The sequence below is a fragment of the Nannospalax galili genome, unplaced genomic scaffold (genome assembly GCF_000622305.1).
Source record: "Nannospalax galili isolate Female #2095 unplaced genomic scaffold, S.galili_v1.0 scaffold585, whole genome shotgun sequence".
In the NCBI taxonomy this organism is placed as follows: domain Eukaryota; kingdom Metazoa; phylum Chordata; class Mammalia; order Rodentia; family Spalacidae; genus Nannospalax; species Nannospalax galili.
The window spans coordinates 679,029-705,938 of record NW_008354016.1 but is presented as its reverse complement, the minus strand read 5'-3'; the positions used below and the strand labels follow the sequence as shown (position 1 = coordinate 705,938).

General features: G+C 40.6%; 1 protein-coding gene across 4 annotated transcripts in view; it reads left to right on the top strand.

Annotated features, from left to right (window-relative positions):
• Nr3c2 (nuclear receptor subfamily 3 group C member 2) overlaps positions 1-26,910 on the top strand; it is a 373,979-nt gene that overhangs the window by 301,406 nt on the left and 45,663 nt on the right. For all 4 annotated transcript variants that reach the window (XM_029555030.1, XM_029555028.1, XM_029555029.1 and 1 more), the window contains exon 7: positions 25,855-25,985. In XM_029555030.1, the coding sequence (XP_029410890.1) occupies positions 25,855-25,985 (131 nt within the window). The remainder of the gene's footprint in view (positions 1-25,854; positions 25,986-26,910) is intronic.

The window sequence follows — 26,910 nt, the reverse complement described above, 5'->3', positions numbered from 1 at the left end:
CTCAAAGCCTGTGAATGTTTGTTTCATAAGGAAAGGGACAAATTTGAAGATATGATAAAATTGAAGAGTTTAATGTAGAGAGATCATCCTGGAACATCTGTGAATTAGTTCCTTTCATGTAGCTGTGATCAAAATGCTTGGGAGAACAGCAGTAAGGAAGACAGATTTATTTTAGCTCATGGTTTCAGGGAGCTCAGCCATAATCACTCTGCTCCATATTTCTGGGCCTGCGTGAAGCAACATTGCTACAGGAACATGTGGCAGAGGAGGGTTACTTCATAGCAGCCGGAAGGAGGGAGAGAGAGAGAGTGAGGGAGGGGAGAAAGGGAGGGAAGGAGGAGAGACAGAGGAGAGGGAGGGAGGGAGGGGGAGAGAGAGGGGGAGAGAGAGAGAGAGGGAGAGAGGAGAGAGAGCAAGGCTCCACCTCCTAAAGGTTCCACAACCTCCCAACAGAGCCACTAGCTGGGGACCAAGTATTCAAATACACAAGTCTATGGGGTCATTTCTCATTCAAATCACTACAATATTTATTCCTGCTTTCAATGTCTTTGATTTTATATGCCTACAAGTGGAATCTCTGGGCATGTGGTAATTCGCATTTAATGTTTTGAGGGCTACTCAAACTGCTTACACAGCAGCTGCAACATTTTTACATCCCACCAGCAAAGAACAGGGCTCCATTTTCTCCCCATTCCTGCAGTACCTTTTCTTTTTCTTTTGAATAGTCATCCTATTACATGTGATAATAGTTCATTATACCTTGAGTTCGCAGTTTTGTAGTGACTAGTGCTGCCAGGCAATGCCTGATTGGCAATTGTATATTTTCTTTGAGGAAGTGTCAAGTCAAGACCTTGTCCCATTTTTTAATGAATAAAAGTTAGTGGAAAACACCTGTTTGAAGGTTTCACTAGTCTCTTCTGTTAACTTCAGACTCTGCCATAGTCATTTTTAAATTTCTACTACCTAGTATTGATTCTGGGGCATAGTAGGCACTATGTAAATATTTGCTCAATAAATTAATTATTGAACAAATTAACCCAACAGTCAATTAATCAGCATGAAGGGCCTTTCAAAATTCATCTTCCTGAACAGAGTTTTCCAAACAGCTGATCAGTTTGCTCATGTGAACTCACAGCAATGGTGACAGCATTCACAAGTCCCATGTAAGCTGAAACCAGACAAAATCCCAGCACAAATGTGGGGAGGTGGATAAGAAACTCCAACCCTACCTGGCGACTATTGACGACCAATGGCTTCTGGAAGGAGAGACAGTGTCTTCAAGAATGGCCCTATTGGTAGGTTAACCAGGCTCCAGTGGATGGACTCACACTGAAGGACACTTGGGGACACAAATTAGATAACACAGGTCTTATTTTATATATTATATATAGTAGGGTACATTAAATAGTTCAGAAGATAGTGAGGGGAGGTGCTGATCTAAAATAGGATCAAATATGTTGTATGAAAAATTGCAAAAATTCAATTTAAAAAAGGGGTTGCAAGGATGAGGGTTCTGGTAAGGAAGTGTGATATAAGCATGCAGTATTTCTGTGAACAGAGATCTTGCTGTATTTGCAAGCAAGAAACAAACCTAATAGCTGATCACTTGTGCTGGCCTTCAGCTTTGAAATGAGTCTGAGAATTTCTAATGCTCTTATCCTTTAGCAATATTGAGCTGGAGGAAAGGCAGGAAATAGGGGATAATAAAAGAAACATTCTTTTCGATTTTTTTCATCAAACATTGAGGTGAAAATATAAATTAATACTTTAGCTTTAACTTTTCTTGTTATAAATTCAAAACTTTTCAGACATATTAAATGATTAATTTGAATTTTACCTTGAAACAACATACCATATATTGTTACAGATCACTGAAACTAATCGAATTTCTTATCAATTCAACACACATATTAAAAGTCCTACTTAAGCTTGGAATGAAAGTTTTTAGTTTTTTTGGTTTTTTTTTTTTTAATTTTTTTGCCCTGAAACAAAGATTCAGTGTTTCAGTCAATCTCTTTTAAGTCTTGGCCAATAATTAAAATTAAAAGACTGTAGAAGGCCTATGCAAGTAGTTGTGTCCATTGTATGAGCCTTGGGTTATTGTGATTCCCCAGGCTGTTGGTAAAACTAAGGAATTTGTAGGTCTTAGTGCCAAGTCCCCAGCCTCTTCACATGACTTTCAGCGGATCTCCAAGGGAGAAAGTTCAACTCAGCTCATGAGCTGGGAATAAAGTCAACCCTCATCCTCCTAGCCTTAAGTTGGCTGTGTGACACTCTCTTATGAGTAGACAGCTTGGTGACCAGTTATTTCATGTCATGTTTCCTTGCACGTTCTTGATCTTATGTGCTCAGTTGCTGTGGTACTGCCCTGGTACCATCCATTTGTCCTCAGTGAAGTCTCTCCCAGGCCACCCTGCCAACAGCCAAGTGCCTGTGAGGTACCTCACACCCAGTGCTCTGGAGCTCCAGGAGGCCTGGCTGAGAGGCTGACTATGTGTCTTGAGTGTATCCCCATGCATAGGCTGGGGTTGGAGCATCCTCAGGGAGACCTGGTTGGGGGTAGAAGGCTGGAATCATAATATGACAACTCCTCACCCCAAGGGAGTGACTGCAATCCCAAACCACTGGCTTGATGTCTGCATCTGGACAAGCACTTGAGCAGAACTAGGCAAGGAATGACAGTTCTGATGAGAAGAGCCTGGAGGTAGGGTGAACTGGGCCAGTTTCCCCAGTGCTGGCTCCTTATGACTTCCCTCCTCTATCCCCAGCCCGTTTCCCTTTCTGCTTCTTTCAAATTAGGATTTCTTAAGATTTCTTGTTGCATTGAGGAACTATTGTGTGAAGTCTATGGTTTCTAGCATGCAACCTTTGTTCTTTGTTGCATTCTTCTTACCCTTCCTGTCTCTGCCCACCTCTATCTTACACACACACAAACACACACACACACACACACACACACACACACACACGCACACACGCACACACACCTTCCTATTGATGAAACACCAGACCCTTTTGAAGTCCCTCTCCTTTTTTTCTTTCTAAGTAAGTATGAATGATTCGCCTCTTACCCTTGTACCATACCTATGAAAACCCGGGCTATACAGCAGCTGGGGAGTCAAAGTTGACAGCAGATGATCTGATTACTGTGACAGTTGGATGGAAGGTGGTCCCCCCTCAGGTGGCACATGGTAGTTCCCCACTGTCTGCTACATATGAACCTCTTCACTCTTACCTGGCCCTCAGATATGGGCCCTCAGAGATAGGTTTGAGACTCCTGAATAAAGAAAAGGAATGTTAAAAGTAAAAAGTAGGCAGTCCTTGTCTGCACACTGCAAAATGGGATTATTCTTTTCCACAAAGAGCGTAAGTGGGATTTTACACCTAAGCAATGAGGCTAGCAGCAGACATCTACATATAAGAAACAGTCATCTGGGTATGTGTCTTAGCTATTTTCTTATTGATGTGATAAAATAAAAGGAAAAAAAAAGCCAACAATGTAAGGGAGGAAAAGTTTATTTTGATTTCAGTTCCAGAGGAACACAGTCCATCATGGCATCAGGAGGGGAAGGCAGGGAAGGCATGGTGGCAGGAGGCTGACTGGTCACACTGCATATACACACAGGAAGGAGAGGGTAAACAGGAAGTGAGACCAGGTTATAAAACCACAAGGCCGGTCCCCAGTGACTCACTTCCTCCAGCAAGGCTTCACCTCTGTATGGTTCCACAACCTTCCCAAACAGCACTACAGGCTGGGGACAAAGTGTTCAAACCTTTGAGCCTATGGGGAAATTTCACATTCACACCAGTTTATACCAGGACAGATGAAACACAGGGACAGTCCTCTAAGCAAGGCATTTCCTCCACTACCCTTCTGTTTCAAAACCACACTCCTTTCCTTTATCAACCTATTGTAGCTGTAAGAATTGGAGTTAGAACTGGACATGAGTAATTCAGACACTCAGGAAGCTGAGGCAGGAGGACCAAGAGTTCAAAGCTAGCCCAAGGCTACATGAGGAGACTGTCTCCAAAAATATGGCTTTTGTTTATTGTTGTTGTTGTTGTACTGTATTGCTAAGCTATATATCCACCAGATCTCTTTAGAATAGGCTTTTCTGTGTCAATCTTTTGGTGATTTTGTGTTCTCTGTACCATTTTCAGAGTCACTGTAAGTTATGGAGTTTAGAAAGTAGACTTTGGAAAAGTACCCCAAGTCTAACAAAGTGATTTATCCATAATTGGCACTCAGTAACTGTTTTTTGGTTTGTTAATGAATGTTCTTTCTGACACAAGGGTCATAAGTGAGGTTCCTGGTGTGAACTTCCCTCCTCCTGCTGCAGGGTCTTAGAGAGTAAACTTATGAAAAGGATCCATTCATAGATTTCCTCCATGTTTTACTTCAGGAACACTGCTGTCTGTTCAATACTTTTGACATGTCTCTTGTAGTGTATTTGAGAAATTTCCTAAAGAGTTAGTGAAGCTGGTTGATTTCAAGTAGAGTAGAAAATGAAGGCAAAACAAATCTGAGACTGCAAATAGCAATCTCTAATTATCCTGGGATCCCAGAGTATAGCAGTGATGCAAAAAGTACAGCTGCATTTCATGCCAGCTAACTAGAGTGAGCTGTTTTTCATTTTGAATAAAAGTTTAAAACAATTTAAGATCCTATATTGTCTGTAAAACACTGGTGTTGGATATTAGCATATTGCTTTATCAGTTAACATGCTCAAGCACTTTGTTCTCACCATGTAAAAGTACTCATCAGTATAAAATAAATTCACCTAGTTTCTCCACTGATAATTTGACAGAGAAAAAATATTTTCTCTGCAGTGATTCTATGGTATGATTGGGTCAGGTAACAAGGATGAGTCCATTAAAACTGATTGCTTCCTAGCCTTTTGTGAAAATCAAATATAGTATCTGGTTCTTTTCAATTTAATATCAGATGCTTCTGTATCTAAGGACAATGTATTAACCGGGTTTTGGAGCAGAGAGGTGGAATAGGAGCTTACTCTGTCCAGTCAGCACCTTGACCTCGTACTGCAGTGCTTCCAGGAATGGCACGGCCCCTCAGGGCATCTGGCACTTACATAGGTAGATTCAAACTCCACAGTTTTCACTTCTGTACTGCTTTTTAAGAGAGCCTGTTGGGGGGGCTAGTAAGGGGGGGTGCAGATGTGGGAGGGGCTCTAAATATGACCAAAAGATATGGTATGAAATTCATAAAAAGTCAGTTGAAAAAGGAAAAGAGTAGAGTAAATCAGAAGAGTGTGTTAGAACTTCAGGGCACATGGTGTTTATAGTTTTTCAATGTCTTTACAGAAATAAGACACTAAAACGCTGGGCATGGTGGTGCACACATTTAATCCAAGTCATTCTAGAGGCTGAGGAAGGATAATCACAAGTGCAAGGCCAACCTGAGCTACATAATGAGGTCCAGGGCAATTTATGAGACTGTCTCAAAATAAAAATTTAAAGGGGCTGGGGTTGTACCTCCATGGTAGAGCACTTATCTAGCAATCACAAAGTCCTAGACAATTCTTTATACTGCAAAACATTAATTAAATAAGGAGGACCCCAGGCTTCTTCTGTACAGGTCACAGAATGCAAAGAGCAAAGCTGGATTTGATGGCACTCCCCAAGCTTGATAAAGGGGAACAGACTGGACTCTGACTTAATGCATCAAGTATTTCCTAAACTTAACAACTTTAGACACTTCAAAAATGGAACGAGAACCACGTGACGATCCCTTTTCATTGAATCACACAAGAGACATGAATTTAGCTTTCTGTCACCCCCCCCCACATTCACCCATGAGCCTAAACTCATTTTATTAAATTGTCTATATGGAGAGCTCTAAAGAGATGATTTAAATTTCCTCAAGTTCTGGCATTTAACTCCTTCTTGAAAGAAGCAAGTGAAGGACTGGCGAGGTGGTTCAGTGGGTAGAGGTGCTTACGCATAAGGCCTGATGACTTCAGTTTGATCCCTGGATCCCACATGATGGAGGAGAGAAGCCACTCCTGAGAGCTGTCCTCTGACCTCCATACAGGTGCTACTGCATGTGATGTGACCACAGAGGGGGGGGGGATAAAATTTTGAGAGAAGCAAGTGGAAATAGAGGGAAACACCATAGATGGAGGCCCTGCACCTCCTTATTCACACAGAGTTGAATCTGCACATTGCTAGGTGACTACACATCCCCAGATGTTATGTCAACAGTACCTCCAGGGCACCTGTGCCCTCCTCATGGAGATATAAGCATTCCAGTAGAATAAGGGGCATTAGCAGTTGACAGACGCCTCCCATCCTTCTTGCTAATCTGTGATGTTCCTCTCTACCTTTGCAGACACTGTAATCACTAAGCAGTGTAGGGAGACATTAGGACTTTGGTTGTACCATTTTCCTTAATCCTTTCAACTCTGTGATGGGGGAATTTATTTTATTTTTCCTTCTTTGTTTAATGATGAAGAAGTGAAGGCTCCAAGTTTTAGACCTAAGTGTCCCTTAGGTCTAAATGCTGAAGTTCATGTTTAGCTATGTTAAGGCTGCTGCCTTTTTAGGCTACGGTGTAAATGTCTGAAACATCCTTACAGTTTCAGGTACTTTATATTGTGGAACTCTTACTGACCAATTATGTATCATCTCTCATAAGAGTTACCTTTTCAAATAAATAGGAATGCACCAATGTATAAATAGCATACATGGATTATTACATCTTAGAAAAAATGCAGCTTTTAATTAAATTTTTAAATTAAAGTTTAAATCAATTGTGTCTCCTTTAAGAGCTCAGCTTTGAAGACCTAAAGTCTAAAGTCTCTGACTTTGTTGCTGATAAGCTTGCTGTTGTCAAATGAATGAATTTATTTTCTAAGCCTTCATTTCTTGCCTACAGTGTGTGGGAATTAGATAGCAGCAATTTATAAACCTGATGTTCTCAGATCCCCTTATACTTTTAAAATCACTGCAGAGTACAAAGTCCTTTTCTTCATATAAATTGCACTTAGTGATAATTACCCAAACAAAATTTTTAAACTTCTGATCTATTGATTTATTTTGAAATAACAATAACTGGGCTATGGATGTACCTCTGTGGTAGAATATTTACCTAGCATGCACAAGGCCCTGGGTTCAATCCCCAGTACTATAAAAACAAAATAACAGTAACAAACTGTTGCATTTTTATAAGTAATAGCATAAAATATAAATATTTTAGTAAAAATCACTGTTTAAAAAGCATTATTTTTTTAAAGGACAGTATAATGACTATCCTACTCACTTTCCTGACTATGAAATGAAATTAAATCTATCATTTCACTAAAAATTTATGAACATTTCTGGGAAGATGGCTTAGTGGGTACTGTGTTTGCCACACAAGTATGAGGGCCTGAGTTCGAATCCCCAGCATCCACATAAAACCAGGCACAGTGGTATGAATCTGTAATTCCAGCACTCCTTTAGCTCTATGGGAGACAGAGACAGGAGAGTCTCCTTGCCTGGCTTACACAGTAGTAAACAATAAAGAGACCCTGTCTCAAAACAAGATAGAAGGCAGGGACCAGTACCTAAGGTTTTCCCCTGACCTCCACATACATACTGTGACACACACGCACACACACACACACACACACACACACACACACACGCACACACGAATAGTGACTAGAAATTACAGTGAGTAATAAATACAGAGAGCATGTATAACATGCAGAGTCCCATGATGACTGTGCTAAGGAATGCAGAGGAGTGAATGGCACAGTCCACCCCCCAGTGTTCTATAGAGTGGCCCATGAAGTACAGGGTACATAAGACAGAGGTGCATGAATAGGAGATTAATAAGGTAAAGTCAAATGACAGGTGACAAAGATTCATAGGTGACTGCTCTAGGAATGGAAATCATTGTGGACTAATGGTCTGCCTTCCATCGTGGGAAACAACACCCCCATTTCCTGCTTTTCTGTCTTTTCCTCTGTGTTTCATGCCTTCTCCTTCCCTCGTTTTGGCTCTGTAGCCCTTTACCTCATCTCTTGTAGACTAGGATGATATCACCAAATCTTTAATGCATTAAATAAAAATGTAAAATCTGTTTTATTAACTTTCAAAATAAGCATGAAGAGAGTTTCATAGACTTTTCCCAGAGGGTAGATAACTAACTAGGCAAAGTTACTTTTTAAAAATATTTTATTTATTATTTTTATTTTATGTGTATGCATGTATTGCCTGCATATAGGTAAGTGCACCTGTCATGCAGTGCCCATGGAGGACAGAAGAAGCTGTCAGATCCCCTGGAACTAGAGTTACAGACAGTTGTTAACTGCCATGTGGGTGCTGGGATTCAAACCCAGGTCTTCTGCAAGAATAACCAGTGTTCTTAACTGCTGAGCCATCTCTCCAGTCCCACAAAGTTACTTTTTGACACCAATAGAAATTGTGCACATTATGTGGGATGGTTTCCCTAAATGGAAAACTTTTTCTCAAAACTCTGTCACTCATGGTCTTAAATTCATTGAAGCCTCCATTCCCAAAATAGCTCTATGGAATTCATTTATTTATGATTGTTTTGTCTCCCAACTGCTCATTTCAATCCTGTTTGTGCTGCTGTAACAAAACACTGGAAACTGAGTAATATACAAGCAATAAAAACATGTTTCTCAAAGTTCTGGAGACTGGGAAGTCTAAGATCAAGGTACCAGCAGGTTTGGTATTTGGTAAGGGACTGCTTTTTGCTTCCAAGATGGCATCTCATGGCCACATCCTCCACAGGAGGCAGAACACTAAGCCCCACAGAGATGGGAAGTCTAAACTTGCTTCTATCAAGCCCTTTCATAAAGAGTTTATTGTGGTTTGAAGGTAAAATGTCCCCCATAGACTCATGCATTTGATGGGCCTTGAGTTGAGACCTAGCTGGAAGAAGTGAGTCCACGAGGACTAGAGCTTGAGTGTTCTTAGCATGGCTTCACTTCCTGTGGTCTCTCTGTTTCCTGACACTGTGGATGCCTGTGACACTGCCTGAGGGTTCAGTCACAGGTATAGGAAATTGACACTTTAGAAGTCTTGGCCTTAATACATATTGCTCTTAGGCAGTGAACCCCAAACCCCAACAAATCAGTGTCATTAAAGAGAAACTACATGTTCCTTCTGATTAGAAGTTCACAGAATTTCAAAGTAGATGGGAAGATTAGAAAATGCCGGCTGCCTCTTTCTCAACATTTTAAATAAATAAAAAATAAATAAATGTCTAGGCTATACCCTGAAAGAGCACTGTTCACACCATGGAATATGCATATCTTATGGGAAATGGTTGTCATGCCTGGCATAGTGGCAAACCCAGTAATGAATGATGTAGTTGTTCATAATGTCCTGAACAGAATCTACTCTGTGACAGATGTTCAGAACCAGTAATAAGACAGGACACATGACCTATCCCTAATAAATTCAGTTGAACATTTTCTTTTTTTTTCTACTCAGGCAGTGTATCAGCTTTTATAATAATTGAAACAAAGGAAAGTCTCTTTCACCTAGAATTATGGCACCCCAAAAATGATATCTAGGGCCCAATTTGATTTGGGAATGTAATAGCGTCTATGATAACAGAATCCCTGGATCTTTGGATCTTTCCTCCTAGCACAGTGAGACTTTCCAAATAGAAGGACCAAGGTGAGCACAGTTGTACTCCAGCCCCCTCCCATGCCCCAACAGCCACACATGCTGCAGTCACCTCAGTAAGCATGAGCCCCTGTGCTATCCCCTTGGAAGGCAACCGCACTTCCAGCTTTATAGGAGCATGTCCTTCTTTCTATGGCCCAGACCCCAGGTACTAGAGTGATGTGACTTTTTGCTTCAGGAAGCTGATTCTTTGAGGGTCTGGTGAGTACAAATCTATTTTGTAGTGGAAAAAGTGGCTCATACACACTTATTACCTGAATAGTACAGTGACATTTCTAAGTCAGGAATTAACTTTGTTCACATTCTGTCATTTCACTGTGTATTGGATAAAATTCCTGACTTTTGTGCTCCTCTTTTACAAGTGAAGTAACTGGTTATTTATTGAAATTAAACAAATTTTTATATCCAAAATGTCTCTATGTAAAGCAGTCTTTCTCACTGAAAGTATTCTGTCTTCTCTTGAAGTCTACTACCTACACCTGAGACTTGGTAATTAAGAAAAAAAAACTTTCAGTAGAGAATATTGTTCCTGATGTGAATTGATGCCCACCTTCCCTCATATTTCAAATCTCCCCTAAATACTTAAATACCTAAAGCATTGGAAATGCTGTGGAATAATTGCTATACTGTATTGTTCAGTGAAAAAGCCCTCATATGTTACTTCAGATACAAGTTTTCCCCAATATTTTATAATTCTGTTTGTTTTTACTTTATGTGTATGAGTGCTTTGCCTATATGTATATAAATGCACCCATGTGTGCAACGCTTGCAGAGGCCAGAAGAAGGCATCAGATCCCCTGGAACTGGACTTAGGGATGGTTGTTAGCCACCATGTGGGTGCTGGGAACCAAACTTGGGTCCTCTGCAAGAGCAGTCAATGCTCTTAACCAGTGAGCCTTCTCTCCAGCCCCTTCTCCAATATCTTTTATCTATCTCTGGCTTTATCAACAAATGTAGAACCCATGTATGGGGTAAATGAATGCTATAGCATTTTTGGCAACAAGTCCTAACCCAGAGAGCTCATGAGGTTCTAAGTGTACCACTCTGTATTTTAGAGCACATGCTCTGTCTCTGAGAGTTGACTTTCTTTCTAGGAAATTTCTTGAAGTAAGTAAATCACTGTAGTCTCATTAAGAACTAGAGCTAGTACATGTATAAACTTCCCCTCCAAAGCAAGAATCACAAAAATAAAATCTGTCTGCTTCATCTTAAACTGTCCAATTAATTCCTACCAGAAGACAAATTCATTATCCGTGGGAATATAGTGCTGGTGTGTTCATACATGGCCAAATGGAAGACCCCACTGCTGGTGCAGATAGTGCACATGAGTTGGGCTCCATTTAGACTCTGCTACTGCTGTTCCTGATCTCACTGTTCTCTAGGTACAGAGCTCAGGGACAGGAATGTCTCCACGATACAGTAATTATCCTGAGACATTGCTTAGAATCAATTATGTTGTTACTGGCCTGGGAAGATGCACTTGAGCATAAACCTGTGCTCAAATATAAACAGTTTGTCATGTGATTCATCACAAATACCCCCCAATTTCATTTTCTGTACAATCTGAGTTTTCTCAGCATCTGTGGCTATGTGCTTTCTCCTACCAAAAACTGTATCCTGGTACCTGAAAGAAATTACTAATTATGTTAAGTTGTGTGTGTGTGTGTGTGTTTGTGTGTGTGTGTGTGTGTTGTGTATGTGTGTGTGCGTACACATGCATGTGGAAGCCAGAGGACAATCTCAAATATCATCATTCCTTAGGAACTCTGTACCTTGTTTGAGACAGGGTCTCTCATTGGCCTAGGATCTGTCAATTCACCTAGGGTGGCTGACCAGCATTCCTAGCAATCTGCCAATCTGTGCCATCTCAGCTCTGGGATTACATGCACATCCCACCATGCCTGTTTTTTTTTACATGGGGATTGAACTTAGGTCCTTGTGCTTACACATCAAGCACTTTACAACTGAACTATCTTATATTAAATATTCAAAAGTTATGGCCCTTTATATTAAATATTTAAAAGTTATGGTACAAAGGTGTGGTGGCTCACACCTTTAATCCCAGCACTTGGGAGGCAGAGGCAGGCAGATCTCTGTGAGTTCGAGGACAGCCTGGTTTACATAGTGAGTTCTAGGACAGCTGGGGCTACAGGGAGACCCTGTCTCAAAAAGACAAAAAAAAAAATTACTGTATGTATATGACCATATGGAAAGAGAGTTCTACAAGCTCCTGGGACCCTGCTCATATGAACCTACTGCAATGGTGACAGCATTACACAAGACCTATGCAAACTCAAGCAGGCAAAATTCCAGCACAGAACTGGAGATGGATGGCAGGTCCCAACCTTAGTTGAAGATTTGGCATCTGATTACTGCTGAGTAAGGAAAAGCTGCTCTTCTTAAAGGAAGGGACTCTAGATATGCTGACTAGACCTCAGTGGATGAAATTTCCCTGATGGACATCTGGGGACGCTAACTTGTCACAGTAGGCTGTGACACAAATGACAGAATATATGAATTCCAGTGGGGTGGGGGGCTATGGGAGGGTGCCAGTGGGGAAGGGGGTATAAAGATGATTAAGATATTCTGTCTGAAATGCGGGAACATTCAATAAATAATTTACAAAAAAATTACTATATATAATATTTATGGTAAAAATACATTTTTCCCTGCACTTCTAGGACCATCAGTGGTAATGGTTGCCATGTCATCATGCCCTTTCTAGATTTTTAGATGTACAAGAGTTATACTCAACATCCATTAAAGTCAGAGGAAATTGAGGTGCTGAAGTCAAGGGGCAGTTCTGTGGATACATACCTCTTTTGAACATCAATTAAGGTGACAAACAAAACAGTGGATTGAACAGACCATGTGAAGTTAGTAGGGGAAGAGATGACTGTCTTAGAGACCACTGCCCTCTGAGGCATCCGTCCAGGAAAGCTCAGCACAGGCAGCAAGAGTTCTCACAGTGATTCCAGAACCTAGCACTAAGCTTTACCCTATCTGCAAATGAATTATATAAGTGATAAAAAGAAGCAGGTATCAGACCCACAGCTAGCAAAAGCTTCCTGCTGGTCAATTTTGTCAGTTCTGAAAAAGTCTCTTTAGGATCATGGGGGGAAAACAAATAGTAAACTGAACTAATTTGAATATTCAAATTGAGACCATTTTTATTCTGATTAAAATTTGAAGACACTGTTTCTGCATGTTATTTTGGTTTTTGTTTTATTTTGTTTTTTCAATAGCAAGCTTGAGACAGGAGCCATCTGTTACACTGACCACATAACAAGGTGTTCCATTTATCCCAACCTAATGATGTAGCATGCAATGTCCAATCTGCTGTGATCTCAAGTTATTTGACTCACTGTTGTGAGACTGATGCTGTTGCTACAGGGTTCTTGAGGCAGTTTACTGTAGTAACAACTTGCTAAATAGCAAATGTACTTATGGATAGACCTGCTCCTGAGATTCTAGAGACTTGGGGAAGTTCTACCTTGATTCAGCAGCTCAGCTTGTGAAAGCCATTGGATTCACCTATTCCCATTGCTGGGCGATATTTACTTACCATCCCCTCACACCATTGTGTACCTATCATCAAAAAAAAACAGTCATGAAAAATAGGTGCCTTGCTATTGCGAAGGACACAGACCACAGTGTAAGAGGTCCCTCGGGTTTAATGCCAAGGACAACTGTGGAATCTTTCAGCTTTCTTTTTGCAGTTCTTTCCTAAATAAAGTGTTGCATTGTACACCTCAGAGGTTTTGGGTGAGAAGGCAGGTTAGTGCACTGTTGCTGAAGGATCTGGAATAAACAGTATCGTTGTACTTTTCCTGGGTTCCCACAGATGGTGGAGCTGGGGAACTGTTGTACTTAAGCATTTAGAACATCAGTCAGTGTGACAGGATTACAGTGATTAGATGTGAGTCTGTGGGAAGAAAAGAAAGTGAAACAAGAAGTTCCATTTTCTTCTTCCCCTTTAGGGTACCAGCACTACAACAAATAGGTCTTTGGGGACTGTTTCTGCATGACCTTTTGAAATCGTGGTTTATTAAAGAATTTTTACCTTTCCTGTTTTCTAAAAGCACTGAGGGCAGCTTGCAATAAAAGCCCATGTACACAAAGATCAAAGGTCTTTTGAGACACAGAAAGGCAAAGCCTAGCTATGAAAATGGAGAAGAGGTATTTCATATGTTATAAAAGAAGAAAGAATAAATGCCCAAACCCTAAGAGAAGTTCCATAATAAAACACAATGTTTAGTTTCTTAATCTTTGTCAAAGTATGTCAAGATTATGATTTGTAAAGATTCATTGGATTTTTTTCCTTAATTTTCAAAATTTAGTGGGGATAAAAATATACAGAAGACTTACTATCTTAACTCCCATTGTGTGTGCAGCTTAGTGGTAATAAAGTACAGTCATATTGTGCAGCCAATTTCCAGAATTCTTCATCTTGTGAAGCTGAAGTTGTATATCCTTTAATAACCAATTCCACATTACCCTCTCCCCCAGCTCCTGCTAATCACCATTCTACTTTCTGTGAGTTCCATTCCTCAGAAAACTACATCTAGGTGAAATCTAGAACAAATCATATAGCATTTGTTCTTTTGTGACTGACTTGTTTGACTTGGCCTATAAGATAAAGATTTATTCATGTGATATCACATGTATGGAATATCCTTTCCAAAGATGAATAATATGTGTACATACTGTATTTTCTATATCTGTTCATCTGTTGATGGGCTTCCCTCTGCCTTTTGCTTAATGTGACTACTACAGCCACCAGCATGGGTAGATACATGTCTTTAGTAACAATCTCAATTCGTTCAGAGATTCTTTAAGTAGAAGTCAGTTTACAGAAGATTTTTCTAGATCCAAGTTCAAGATCAATACACCACAATAATGGTTTTGTAAGAATAGTGAAAACCAGCTGGGCATGGTGGCACACGCCTTTAATCCCAGCACTCAGGAGGCAGAGGCAGGAGGATCTCTGTGAGTTCAAGGCCAGCCTGGTCTACATAGTGAGTTCCAGGATAGCTGGGGCTACAGGGAGACCCTGTCTCAAAAAATGTTAAAAAAAAAAAAATAGTGAAAACCGTGCCAGGCGTAGTGGTGCATGCCTTTAATCCCAGCACTTGGGAGGCAGAGGCTGGAGAGACTGGTGAATCTCTGTGAGTTCAAGGCCAGCCTGGTCTACATAGCAAGTTCCAGGCCAGCTGGGGCTACAGGGAGACCCTGTCTCAAAAAGACCAAAAAAAAAAAAAAAAAAAAAGAAAATGAAAAAAATAAAATAAAATAGTGAGAGCCAAACAATTGGACATGTCCCCAGAAACAGTTTGGCAAGGGATGGAGCTCTTCCATAAAGGCTGTTTTGGGGGGACAGAGTTCCATTCTTTACTGTTTTTGTCACTTTTAACTTTCTAGTTATCTGGCTGAATGTCAGGGATAATACCAAGGAGACAACTAAGGTGAGTCTTAAGTGTGCTCCTGAAATTGTCCACCTTAAAGATGAATCCAACTGAGCCTGTGGCATCAATGCAAGAGTTTAGAGATCACTAATGCAAATCTGGAAAAGACAGGTGGGAAACACAGACACACGTGCACACGCACACACACACACACACACACACACATTTCCAACCAGGAAGCGCCCAGCTATGGTGCTACTTAGAAGTCCTCATCAGGAGTCCCCATAGGCTTTCAGGTTAATGCTTACAGCTTCAGCACTCTGCAAGTGCCTGGCTCTGAGAATGTCCTGTAGTTCAGTTGATCGGATGACTGCTTAGATCAGAGTAGAGCAAAGCTATGACTCTAAGATTGCACTTACAGAGCAGTAATTTCCCTCCAGCTGCTACTGGATGACCTTCCAGATAACTGAATGACTATGTTTGGTTTTTATTTTTATCTAGTAATGTAAGCTGAATAGTTAACAAGAGTATTCCATTGGACAGTAGGTTCAATGCATTGCCCTCATAATGTAAGGTAAGCACGGCACTGTTGACATACGATGATAGCTGTGTACACTTTATACTTTTGTTTGAGAATGTCATACATATATATAATATGTTTTGATCAAATCTATCCCCTATTCTCTCAATCCCTCCCTGTCCCCACACCACTTATCCCTCCCAACTCCATGTACTCTTTTTTTTGTTTGTGAACCTGAGCCTTTAAATAGCTGTACCATCTCTCCAGCCCGTGTGCTCTTTAAAAAAAAAAAAAAAAAAGAGGGACTGGAGAGACGGCTCAGTGGTTAAGAGCACTGGCTGCTCCTGCAGAGGACCTGGGTTCAATTCCCAGAACCCACATGGCGATTAACTACCATCCATAACTCCAGTTCCAGGGGATCTAATGCCCTCTTCTAACCTGCACTGGCATTGCACAACACGGGTGCACTTATACATATGCAAGAAATACATTCATACACATAAAACAAAAATAATAATACATAATATAATAAATTTAAAAATAAAAACCCATTGAGTCTACTCAGAGTTGCCAGCATGGGTAGACACATGTCTTTAGTCAAAATCTCAATTGTTGCAGAATTTTTAAATTATAAGTTAGCTTAGAGAGCTTTTTCTAGACCCAAGTTCAACAGGATTGTCTACTGGAGCATGGATAACCTCTTAGGGACTGCATCCCTCAAGAAATTTGATTTTTCCCAAGCCAGAAAATAATAAGAGAGTTGATTATAGACCATGCTTTGAGTTACTTAGGTTTCAAAAAGTTAAAAACCATATGATACAACACATTATTTTATTCATGAATAGATGAGAGAAAAATAATTCTACTGGTAGATGGTATGAGTTCTGCGGACACAAGAGGTATCCAGGTTATTTAGGTATATAGCTAAAACCAGTCAACTCACATGCAGAGCATTTGAATTTTGAATGTTCCACCCACCCTGATTTAACTGGGCTTTTTCTAATTACTACTGTTATTTTATAAGTAAACTCCTTAAATTTTCTAAAAGTAACAACAACAACAAAATATTTTCTGTGAATATTCACTTTAGTTCCAACTGGAAATCAGTGTGGGAAAAGTTGGATTATTTGCTGTAATATTTTAAAACTATTTCCAAATGATCATATGACTTTTGTTTAGTAAAATGGATGTCCTGAGAAGACCAGATGAAGTCACGGCTATGAGTAAAACTAGTTTCCTAGTTTGAGAAAATTGAAAGTAACAAAATTTTTGAAGTATTTTTTTTTAAATTTTCTAGAAGGTATTTTTTTTTTTAAATTTTCTAGAAGCTGGGCATGGTGCCCATGACTGTAATCCTGGCAATAGAGTGAGACCATGTATTCAAATTTTTATTTTCATAAATTTTAACCCAGGAGTCTTAGAATTCGAGCTAGATCTCTATGCCCTCTTTGGTAGATGTATTTATACATATTACAGTTTATTTTGTTCCCATCAATGTGAAAACACATAGAAAAGGATGTCATGTACAAGTAGGTTAGAAGCTAGAAGTACAGCCAGGCAACTGCCAGCTCTTCAGGTTAAATTCCACCATCATACGGGCTGTGCCCACCCATATCCTTTCTTACCACCTTCATTTTAGGCTGACTTTGAAGAATGAATTTGCTTCTAGTTTTTAGAGGCAGTATACAAACTCATTTCTCATTCCCAGAGTAGTCAAGTATAGTCTTAAATTATTCCATTCGAAGTCAGATACAATTATTAAATGGCTAAAAGTATATACAGAATATTTCTGCAAAGTATTTCTACCAGTGTCGTGCCAAAAAGACTATCCCTGCCTCCACTCCTTTGGATGTACCTTTCTGTACATTAAATCTAATTGTACAAAATAATGCAGTATAGCTAAATGTGTTTTCAAAATGCCTTAGTTTCATGAAATGTCAAACGATATTGAGTATACAATCCAATGCTCCTTCTTTGGAGAATTCCATTTCATGCCTCAGACACAGCAGTGAAATTTGAAAACATAAACTCTTAGTGCAGTGCAGAGCAAAGGAGAAACAAATGAGTATGGTAAGAAAGAGATGTGAAAAGTGTTCCTGGACCAACAGCACACAGAGAGGATAAGGCCTGGATTTTGAAGTAAAATATCAGGGTTTAGATCATGGCTTCCTCACGTTTTCTTCACCATAAGCAGGAAGGCAATTTCTTACAAGACATTATGAGAATTGGCAAGAAGTAACCCAGCTCCAGTGTTTGGGATCTGTCCTTGAATGGTATTCATGATCCCTGAGCCCAGCCAGAAGGACAAGGAGGTTATTCAGGTGATCCTTCAACAAAGAGTTAAGACTTAAGCGACAAAAAATGTTCAAGCCTAAGTGGCACTCAATGCTTTCTTTAGGTGTGTTACCACACATGAACACTCTAATGTGTTTTCAGGTAAAATCCGAGTCTCTCTCTAACCTTTAGTCTGTGTGTGGATATATTGTGTTAGCACATCTTAGCAACAGAAACACTTTGACAGGAAGGTGTTTACTTCTCACGTTTAACACAAGGCAAGCCACTTCTGCCTTGTGAACATCTGCCTCCTCTCTGCCTTTTTCCCTTCGTTTACCCACCTATTTATAGAAGTTATAATAATAAAATGTTATTCTCTTGAAAAGTCATTTTTAAGAATTTAATGCTTTCTTGGCCTGTTTCAGCCAAACTAATCAGTGGCTTCTCTAGAAATATTTTATTTTTCTATTACAATTATATTTGTTAAAGACTAACATTCACACAGTACTTTATAATTTGAGCATTCCAATGTCATTCATTCTCATGTCCATACAAGATTAGAATTATTACTGATATTTCACTTTTGCCAGTGAGAAGCTGGGGTTTTAGAAGTTATAGTCACAGGACCACAAGCCTCTGGAGCTGTTGCACTAGGTTCTCTGTGCAAAGCCAAAGTACCTGTTCCTTCTCTGGGAAGACAGCAAAAGCATATGAGGGGCTGAGGAGATAGCTCATTGAAGAAAGAGCTTGCCACACAGGCATGAGGACCTGAGTTCATTCCCAGAACCCACAAAAAAAAAATAGCCAGTTCAATGGTGTACTTAAAATCCCAGTGCAGGATCCCTGGAGCTTGCTAGCCAGCCAGATTAGCCGACCGGCAAGCTCCAAACCAGTGAGGGACCGTGTCTCTAAAAACAAGGTGGATGGCACCTTCCTGAAGAATGACACCTGTTTGTCTTCTAGCCTCCATACCAATATGAACACACACACACACACACACACACACACACACACACCACGCACATGCACACACATAGTTCTGTTGCTGTGAAAAAACACTCTCCAAAACCAACTTGGGGAGGAAAGGGTTTATTATATCTTATACTGCAGAGTAACAGTCCATCACTGAGGGAAGCCAGGATGAGAGGAACTCAAGGCGAGAACCTAGAGGCAGAAGCATAAGTAAAGACCATAGAAGAATGCTGCTTACTGACTTGCTTCCTCTGACCTTTGCACAGCCTGCTTTCTTCTGTAACCCAGGACCTGCCTGGGGATGGCTAGATCCACTTAACAATCAAGAAAATGCCCCACAGACATGTCCACAGGCCAATCTGATGGAAGAAATTCCTCACCTAAGGCTCCTTTCTCTCAGGTGTCTCTAGTTTATGCCAAGTTGACAAAAACCAACCATCATACATTCAAAATGCAATACAAAGACACTTTTATAACCCAGTGTCAAGTGCATATTGTGTCAACCTCCATGGTTACCCTGATTTTGCAGTCTCCTTAACATAATGTCTCTAGCTCTCACACTTTCTCAATACTTTTTGAGATCTTCACAAATACCATATTTAACTTGGGAGCCACTCAATAATTTTACTGTCTGTAAATTACCAGTATTACCTCTGCTTAATATCACCAATATATGCAAATTTGTCTTCGTTCCCTCGTCTTATTTACTTTCCTTTTCCTTCTCGTTCTTGTTTGTTCATAAAATATTTATTGAGTAAACATTATTTAGCACTTCTCTACCATATTCTTTTTGACTTTTTTAAATGGTTAGTTGAACATAGGTCCTATGTTTAAGAATCTTGTAATTAATAGAATGAAACTGAACTGAGCCTTCTTTCCCCGTTAGCAGAAAATTGCACTTTAAAAACACTCTTAAAGACATAAGCAACCTCAAAAGGAGAAAGAAAATGGGGCTGTGGAGGTAGCTTAGTAGGTAATGTGCTTGCCTTGGAAGCATGAGGACCTGGGTTCAGTCTCCAGATTTCATGTAAAAAAGCAAGCAAAGTGGCGTGCACTTACAATCCCAGCACTGGAGAGGCAAAGGGCAGATCCCTGAGGCTCACTAGCTAGTGAACCCAGCCCAATGGGAGACCCTGTCTCAAAGAAAGAAGGTGAATGGCACCCAAGGAACAACACCTGAGGTTGACAGTTGACCTCTAGTCGAGAGAGAGAGAGAGAGAGAGAGAGAGAGAGAGAGAGCCCCCAATTGACCAACAATTAGGTGCAGACATCTGTTTTAGGGGTGCCTGTTAGAACACTAACAGGAAAAGAATTACTCCAGCTGGGCTGGGGCCTATAGTAGAGTCCTAGGCATAAATCCAGGGCTCTACTACTAAGAACAATAAAACTCAGCTACTGGCCGGGCGTGGTGGCACACACCTTTAATCCCAGCACTTGGGAGGCAGAGGCAGGCGGATCTCTGTGTGTTCGAAGCCAGCCTGGTCTCAATAGTGAATCCAGGACATCCAGCTTCAGGGAGATCCTGTCTCAAAAAGACTTAGAGGAAAAAAAAAGCAGCAACAGCTAACAGGGCCTCAGAGAGGTTTTGGCACTAAAACCAGATCATACACACAGCAGTATCCAAACTCTGAGCACACAGTCCCCATACTCTTGTATGTAATATTCCACAATAATATGGGGGGGTAGTTTTGATTTATGAGGTTTGGGGGTTTGTTGTTTTTTCAGACAGGGACTTACTAAGTAGTTGACCTTCAAGGCCAGCCTGGTCTACATAGTGAGTTCCAGGCCAGCTGGAGCTACAGAGCAAAAAAACAAAAAAAAAAAAAAAAAAAAAACCCAGTTACTAACTAGCCCAGGGATTTGGCAAGGAAGCTAGAAGAAATAAGGAACCAACCCTGCACCACGTCAAGTGTGGAGTACAAATATAAATTACATGAGGCCTACCAAAAGCCTTTAAGCTAAAAAATTAACATAAAAACTGGCCCAGAAGAAGTGAGACATTTACACTCAGGACAGTTTTAAATGCAGGAACTACCCATAGCATTCCATCAGCCAGTACCCATGGGATTCACTCAAAAGAGTTTATGCCAAAATAATGCACTCTAGACATATGTATTAGCATCCTAAAAAATAATTTTTAAATCTTAACAAAAACTATAAAAGAAGCATGTTTAAAATGTCTAGCAATGGAAAAGGAGATATAATAGCCATGAAAGAAGAAATGTCTGGTGGAAAGTAATAGGAATGTTTGCAAAAGAACTAAATAGACTATTTCTAAACTGCTTGACATGGTCAATATTGCCACAAAAATTTAAGTAACTGTAGACATTAAACAGTGGATTTCACATAGACAAGGAAGAAAATATTCAATCGGAAAATAGATCTAAGAAAAATTACCTGGAATGCAGATCCTAAGACAACAATAAATAGAAAAGAGAAGTTAGTACAGAAGAAGCAACAGGAAGGCCAGATATACCACTAACAGGGGTTTAAAACTGTTAGGAGGGGGCTGGAGAGACGGCTCAGAGGTTAAGAGCACTGGCTGCTTTTGCAGAGGACTAGGGTTTGATTCTCAGCACCCACATGGCAGTTAACAACCATCTGTAACTTCAGCTCCAGGGGATCTGATGCCTGGTTTTGACCTCCATGGCCATTGCACGACACAGGTGCACTTACATACATGCAGGCAATACACTCATACACACAAAATAAAAATAATAAATAAAATATCTTTAAAAATTAAAAAACTGATAGGAATGGAATAAAGGTGATCCTTGGAGAAACAATGGCTAAGGACGTTTTGGAATTGAAAATATACCTATAGGTCTACAATAGCACTGTGTCTTGAACAAGAGAAAGAAAAAAAATCACATTGGACCTATGTACATCACAAACTTCAGGCATAAGATAAAGAAAAAATATATAATTCTACCAAAGAGAATTCAGGTTACCTATGAAAGAATTGCAGACTATTTGGAAATTTTCTCAAGGCTGAAGGTCCAGGCATCGTGGAATACTATCTTCAAAGCCCTGAAGGGGGAACTGCCTTTCAAGCTCTATCTTTATAAGGTATTATCTAAGAAGGAAGGTAAAGGCTCTTCAGACAGGTTGAAATAAAACACTTGAACATTCAACAACTAACTTCAGCTGAAAGGATCGCTAAAATATCTTCTTCAGTAAGAAATTAAACCCAGAAGTGAGGCATGATGGACAGGGAGTGACGGCTCCAACAAAGACTGGTGAGTCCACACTCACTGGTGGGGTTGGGGCTGCATGGCACAGTGCTTGCCTGCCTGGCATGTACAAGCCCAGGGTTCAATCCCTACCACTACAAAAAGGAGGAAAAGAGGAATATTACCAAACATGCTAGTAAATGTGAGCAAACGTGGTGTGTGAGAGACACTGCTTTCAACGGTGATGTGAACATATGGCTTCCACACACCGAAGAGGATTCACGGGGAAAGTGGGAAAGAGCAGAATGGAGGCCTGTGTTCTCACGTTTCCCTTTCCCCTGGAAAAGCTGCTGCTTAGCTTTAGAATCTTAACTGTGCAAGTTCTTCATTTAAGAATAACATTAGAAGTGCAAAAATAAGACGTACACCTTCTAAATCCAGTAGAGGCACAAGGAGAGGAGTTCAACTCACATCGATCCAGTTAAAGGAAAGAAAATAGGAAAAGAGGGAAAGAAGGGAAAAGGGAGGGAAGAAAGTTTAAACGGGGGAGAAAAACCAAAGGGGTTACTCCTCAAAATAAATGAAAACAGATTACAGCAAGCTGTTAAAATGGCAAAATATTTGGGATTGGAAAATGGTTTAAAAAAAAAAAAAAACTCTGAGGCTCTCAGTATTTAAATTTGGCTCCTTTTTTTTTTTGCTGAGTATTAGACACGTGGCAAATTTGAAAAGAAAGTAGAAGAGAACATATCAGGCAAGTTCTATCAAGAAAGGGAGCTGGAGAGATGGCTCGGTGGTTAAGAGCACTGGCTGCTCTTGCAGAGGACCTGGGTTCGATTCCCAGCACCCACGTGGTGGCTAACAACTGCTCCTAACTCTAGTTCCAGGGGATCCAATGCCCTCTTCTGACCTCCGTGACCATTGCACAACACAGGTGCACTCATATACATGCAGGCAAAGCACTCATACACATAAAAATGAAAAAATTAAGTGTTTCTTAAAAGAAAGAGGAAAAAAAAGAGAGAGGGAGAAAGAGAAGACGTGAAAACACAACAAAAAAATTTAAGGCCGAAAATATTAAGAATAAAAAGGCACTTGGGAGGCAGAGGCAGGTGGATCTCTGTGAATTCAAGGCCAGTCTGGTCTACATAGTGAGTTCCAGGACAGGTGGGGCTACAGGGAGACCCTGTCTCAAAAAGACCAAAAGGGGGGGGGGGCATGGTGGCATATGCCTGTTGTCCCAAGTATTTGGAGGTTGAGGCAAGAGGATCCCTTGAGCACAACATGGATAGCACAGCAAAGCCCTGTCCCCTAAAAAAATGAAAATAAGAGCTAGGGATGTAGCTCAGTTTGTAGAGTACCTGCCTGGCATTCACAAAGACCTGGGTTTGATCCCCAACACCAAATAAACCATGTCTAGCATTGCACATCTATAATCCCAGCACTTGGGAGATGGAAGCAAGAGGATCAAAAATTCAATGTCATCCTCGGCTACATAACAAGTTTGAGGCCAGCCTGAGCTACATGAAACCTGACTAATAATAACAATAATTTAAAAAATAATAAAATTTTAAAATTAAAATGGTTTTACTTAATAATAGAACTATAAAAATGTATAACATGGACAAAAATGTAAAAAAATGAATTGCTATGCTGGGCGTGGTGGCGCACACCTTTAATCCCAGCACTTGGGAGGCAGAGGCAGGCAGATCTCTGTGAGTTCAAGGCCAACCTGGTCTCCATAGTGAGTTCCAGGCCAGTTGGGGCTGCAGGGAGACCCTGTCTCAAAAAAGAAAAAGAAAGAAAAAGAAATCACTAAAGAAGAAATGGTCAGTGAAAATTTGGAAAAAAATTGTTGAGCGTGTTGATGATATTGGAATGGAAAATAAAAGCAATTATTTGTTGCCCTTTAACATCTGCTCATGGGATGGCAGACTATCTGGAACTGGATAGTGTAATGGAGTGGAGTGTGGAAAGAAAGGGCCCTCACATGCCCTGCTGGTGGACAGAAGCCTTGCAGATGGACAGGAAGCCCTGACTCAGCAGTTCTGTTTCCTGCTTTGTCCTCTGGAAGCGCATAGGGTGCTCCTTGGGTCTTCTTTGTAACAGCAATAAAAAGGCAAAAAACCATATGTCCCTCCCTCCACAAATTGATTATGTAACCTGTTTTGGGAGCTGGAGAGATGACTCAGGGGTTAAGAGCACTTAAATATTCTTGCAGAAGACCCAAGTTCAGTTCCCAGCCACCACGTGTGGCAGCTCAAAACTGCCTTTAACACCAGCTCCAACAGATCCAATACCCTGAGGCCTCCACAACACATAAATACACACACGCACACACACACACACACACACACACACACACACACACATTTTAAAGAACTCTTGAGTTGTGATGTATTTACACAAGCAAAGTTTGAAGTGGCTAGAGTGAATTCACTGAGAATTACTGGTATCAAAATGGATTCATCTCAGAATTGGATGAAAACTAGTTGCTGAAGGATGTACATCTCTAGTTTCAAATATCTGTATGACAATTCAGGCTTCTACATTGTTTTATAGACACATATGTACAGTTAATACACACATCTGGGAGAACATGATAATCCCTCAAGCTGGGTGTTCCCATCTCAAACGAGGAAGACATGGGTCAGATACAGGAAGAAGGGAGAGCAGGACTCTGATGTGCAATGATGAAGATGTCTAAAAATCTAAATCAAATATTGCAATAGTGTTAGCATATGTTACATGGTTAATTCTAGATGTTAGATCTATAGGCTTTTTGCTACTACTGTGTGTGTGTGTATGTTATTAATTTTAACTATCTTCTAGCTTATGATGGGAGAGGGAAGATGATGATGCTGTTTGGAGCGATGTGCCATGGTTTCCCTGTGGTTCCTTATGTGTTACCACTTGGAAGAGATACCTGGCACCTAGGAGGCAGCTGCAGTGCCCCTTTCCATCGGGTGCCCACCTGCCTTGTTGCACTGGAGAAACGCATCAGGCCTCATGCCCTCTTTCCTGTTGTGCTGACCTGGCACGTCTTTTCCTTGTCTCGCCATCTGTCTTACTTTTTTTTCTAGGATGGTCACAAGACTAGTTGTGCAGGGCCTCCTAACAAACACATCACTTTGAATAACATCAAAAAATAATGTGATTCATTGCTTACTTCTCAAGGAAATAGAAAAGAATGACTTCTGTTGTCATAGAGTGTAAATTTTCATGGGAATATTTGGATGGTACAGTGAGGGGATGGGTTGGCCATGTGGGTGACCGTGTCACTGCCTCTCTTGATCAGAGCCAACTCTAATTGGAGATCTCATCTTTCTAAATTATCTTCAATTTCCTGTATAACATGTTGATCGAAAGTTAACAGACATACTCGATGACCTCTGTAAGGAGGGCCCATGTGGAAATAAGCTTGGTTACTGCTGACCTCTGTTCATAGCATCTAGTCCAGTCCTCTCCAAATAGTCAATGTGCCACACCTGCAACCCAAAGGGAACAAGTCTCGGTGCTTCACACCACATCACTACAGTTGCTCTGTTTTACAGATCTCATCACAGCACTACCATCCATTAGCATAACCCTTAACATGAAAGGGAATCATGATGCCCTGAAAGAATTATCAGTGCTTCTCCTGTGATCTCACACGGTGCTAGTAAATGGCTCAGGAGGACTGGTCTAAACTCTATTTACTTGCCAGGCACTCTGAAAGGCATCTAGCTTGTTTTTAAAATGCAGAAGTTGCTTCGTGTTGGAACTTGAAGAAATGGGTTCAGGGCTGACTTGGGCTGTCAGCCTGGGCTGCCTTCTTACACATGCTGCTGCTTTTCCTTTGCAGAGAGAAGATGCATCAGTCTGCCATGTATGAACTGTGCCAAGGGATGCACCAGATCAGCCTTCAGTTCGTGCGACTGCAGCTGACCTTTGAAGAGTACACCATAATGAAGGTTTTGCTGCTACTAAGCACAGGTATATTGATGTCCACCCTGGCACTTTTTCTACATTGTCAGATCATCTTCTCTGCAGGACAGTAGCCCATTTGTAATACTCAGAGAGTTGGTACCTACCCTCTGAAAAGAAATTTTGAAGAGATAGGAAGAGGGTTTGGCCTTGGATGAACTAAGTTACTTATTAATTACAAAATTTTGTATATGTTAAACACCCTTTTCACTCACCCAGTGACTACTGTTTATTAAGTGTCTGGTAGTATGTCTTGTAAGATGCCCTCAGGGAGCTTATCCTGTCAGATACATTCAAGGACAAACTGAATATATTATGAACCATGCTGATCAATGACAGAGTTGTAAAAGGGTGTATTGGTGGCTCAAATAAAGAACACTTGAGTTATGTAGTCGGGGAGGCGAGGCATGACCCAGCTGGATCTTAGATTGTTCTAGATTGGATATGAGAAGTAGTGTCTCTTTATGCTCTTCATGTTGGGAGTGGGACTGATCTAATCATGTGTAGGGTACAGATGGGGGCATATGAAAGCAATAGCACTTAATTTCGCAGGGCACTTGTTTGGCCTGTTAATTTTAAATGGTTTTATTTTATGTACTCATTCAGTTAATTTGTCAAGATCATCAAATTATGCTGGGCTACAGAGAAGAATAAAGTGGGGGTGTCTATTGGGCCAGATGTATTCAATTGCCAGTGAAAAAATTTTATCACGTAGACAGACAAGTACAACCCCAAAGGCTTTTGAGTAGAGGGGCAGGGTGACAGAATCAAAGCTGCATTTTATAGGTCCACAAAAACTTACCCAACAGGCAAACAGGTTAGAGGAGGAAGAGCCAGGAAAGGCAGGCAGACGGCAGATGGTGACTGGTAACTGGTCACATGGTAAACACATTTATTCAGGACCAGTTGCAGATCTGTTCTTTGTGACTGACTA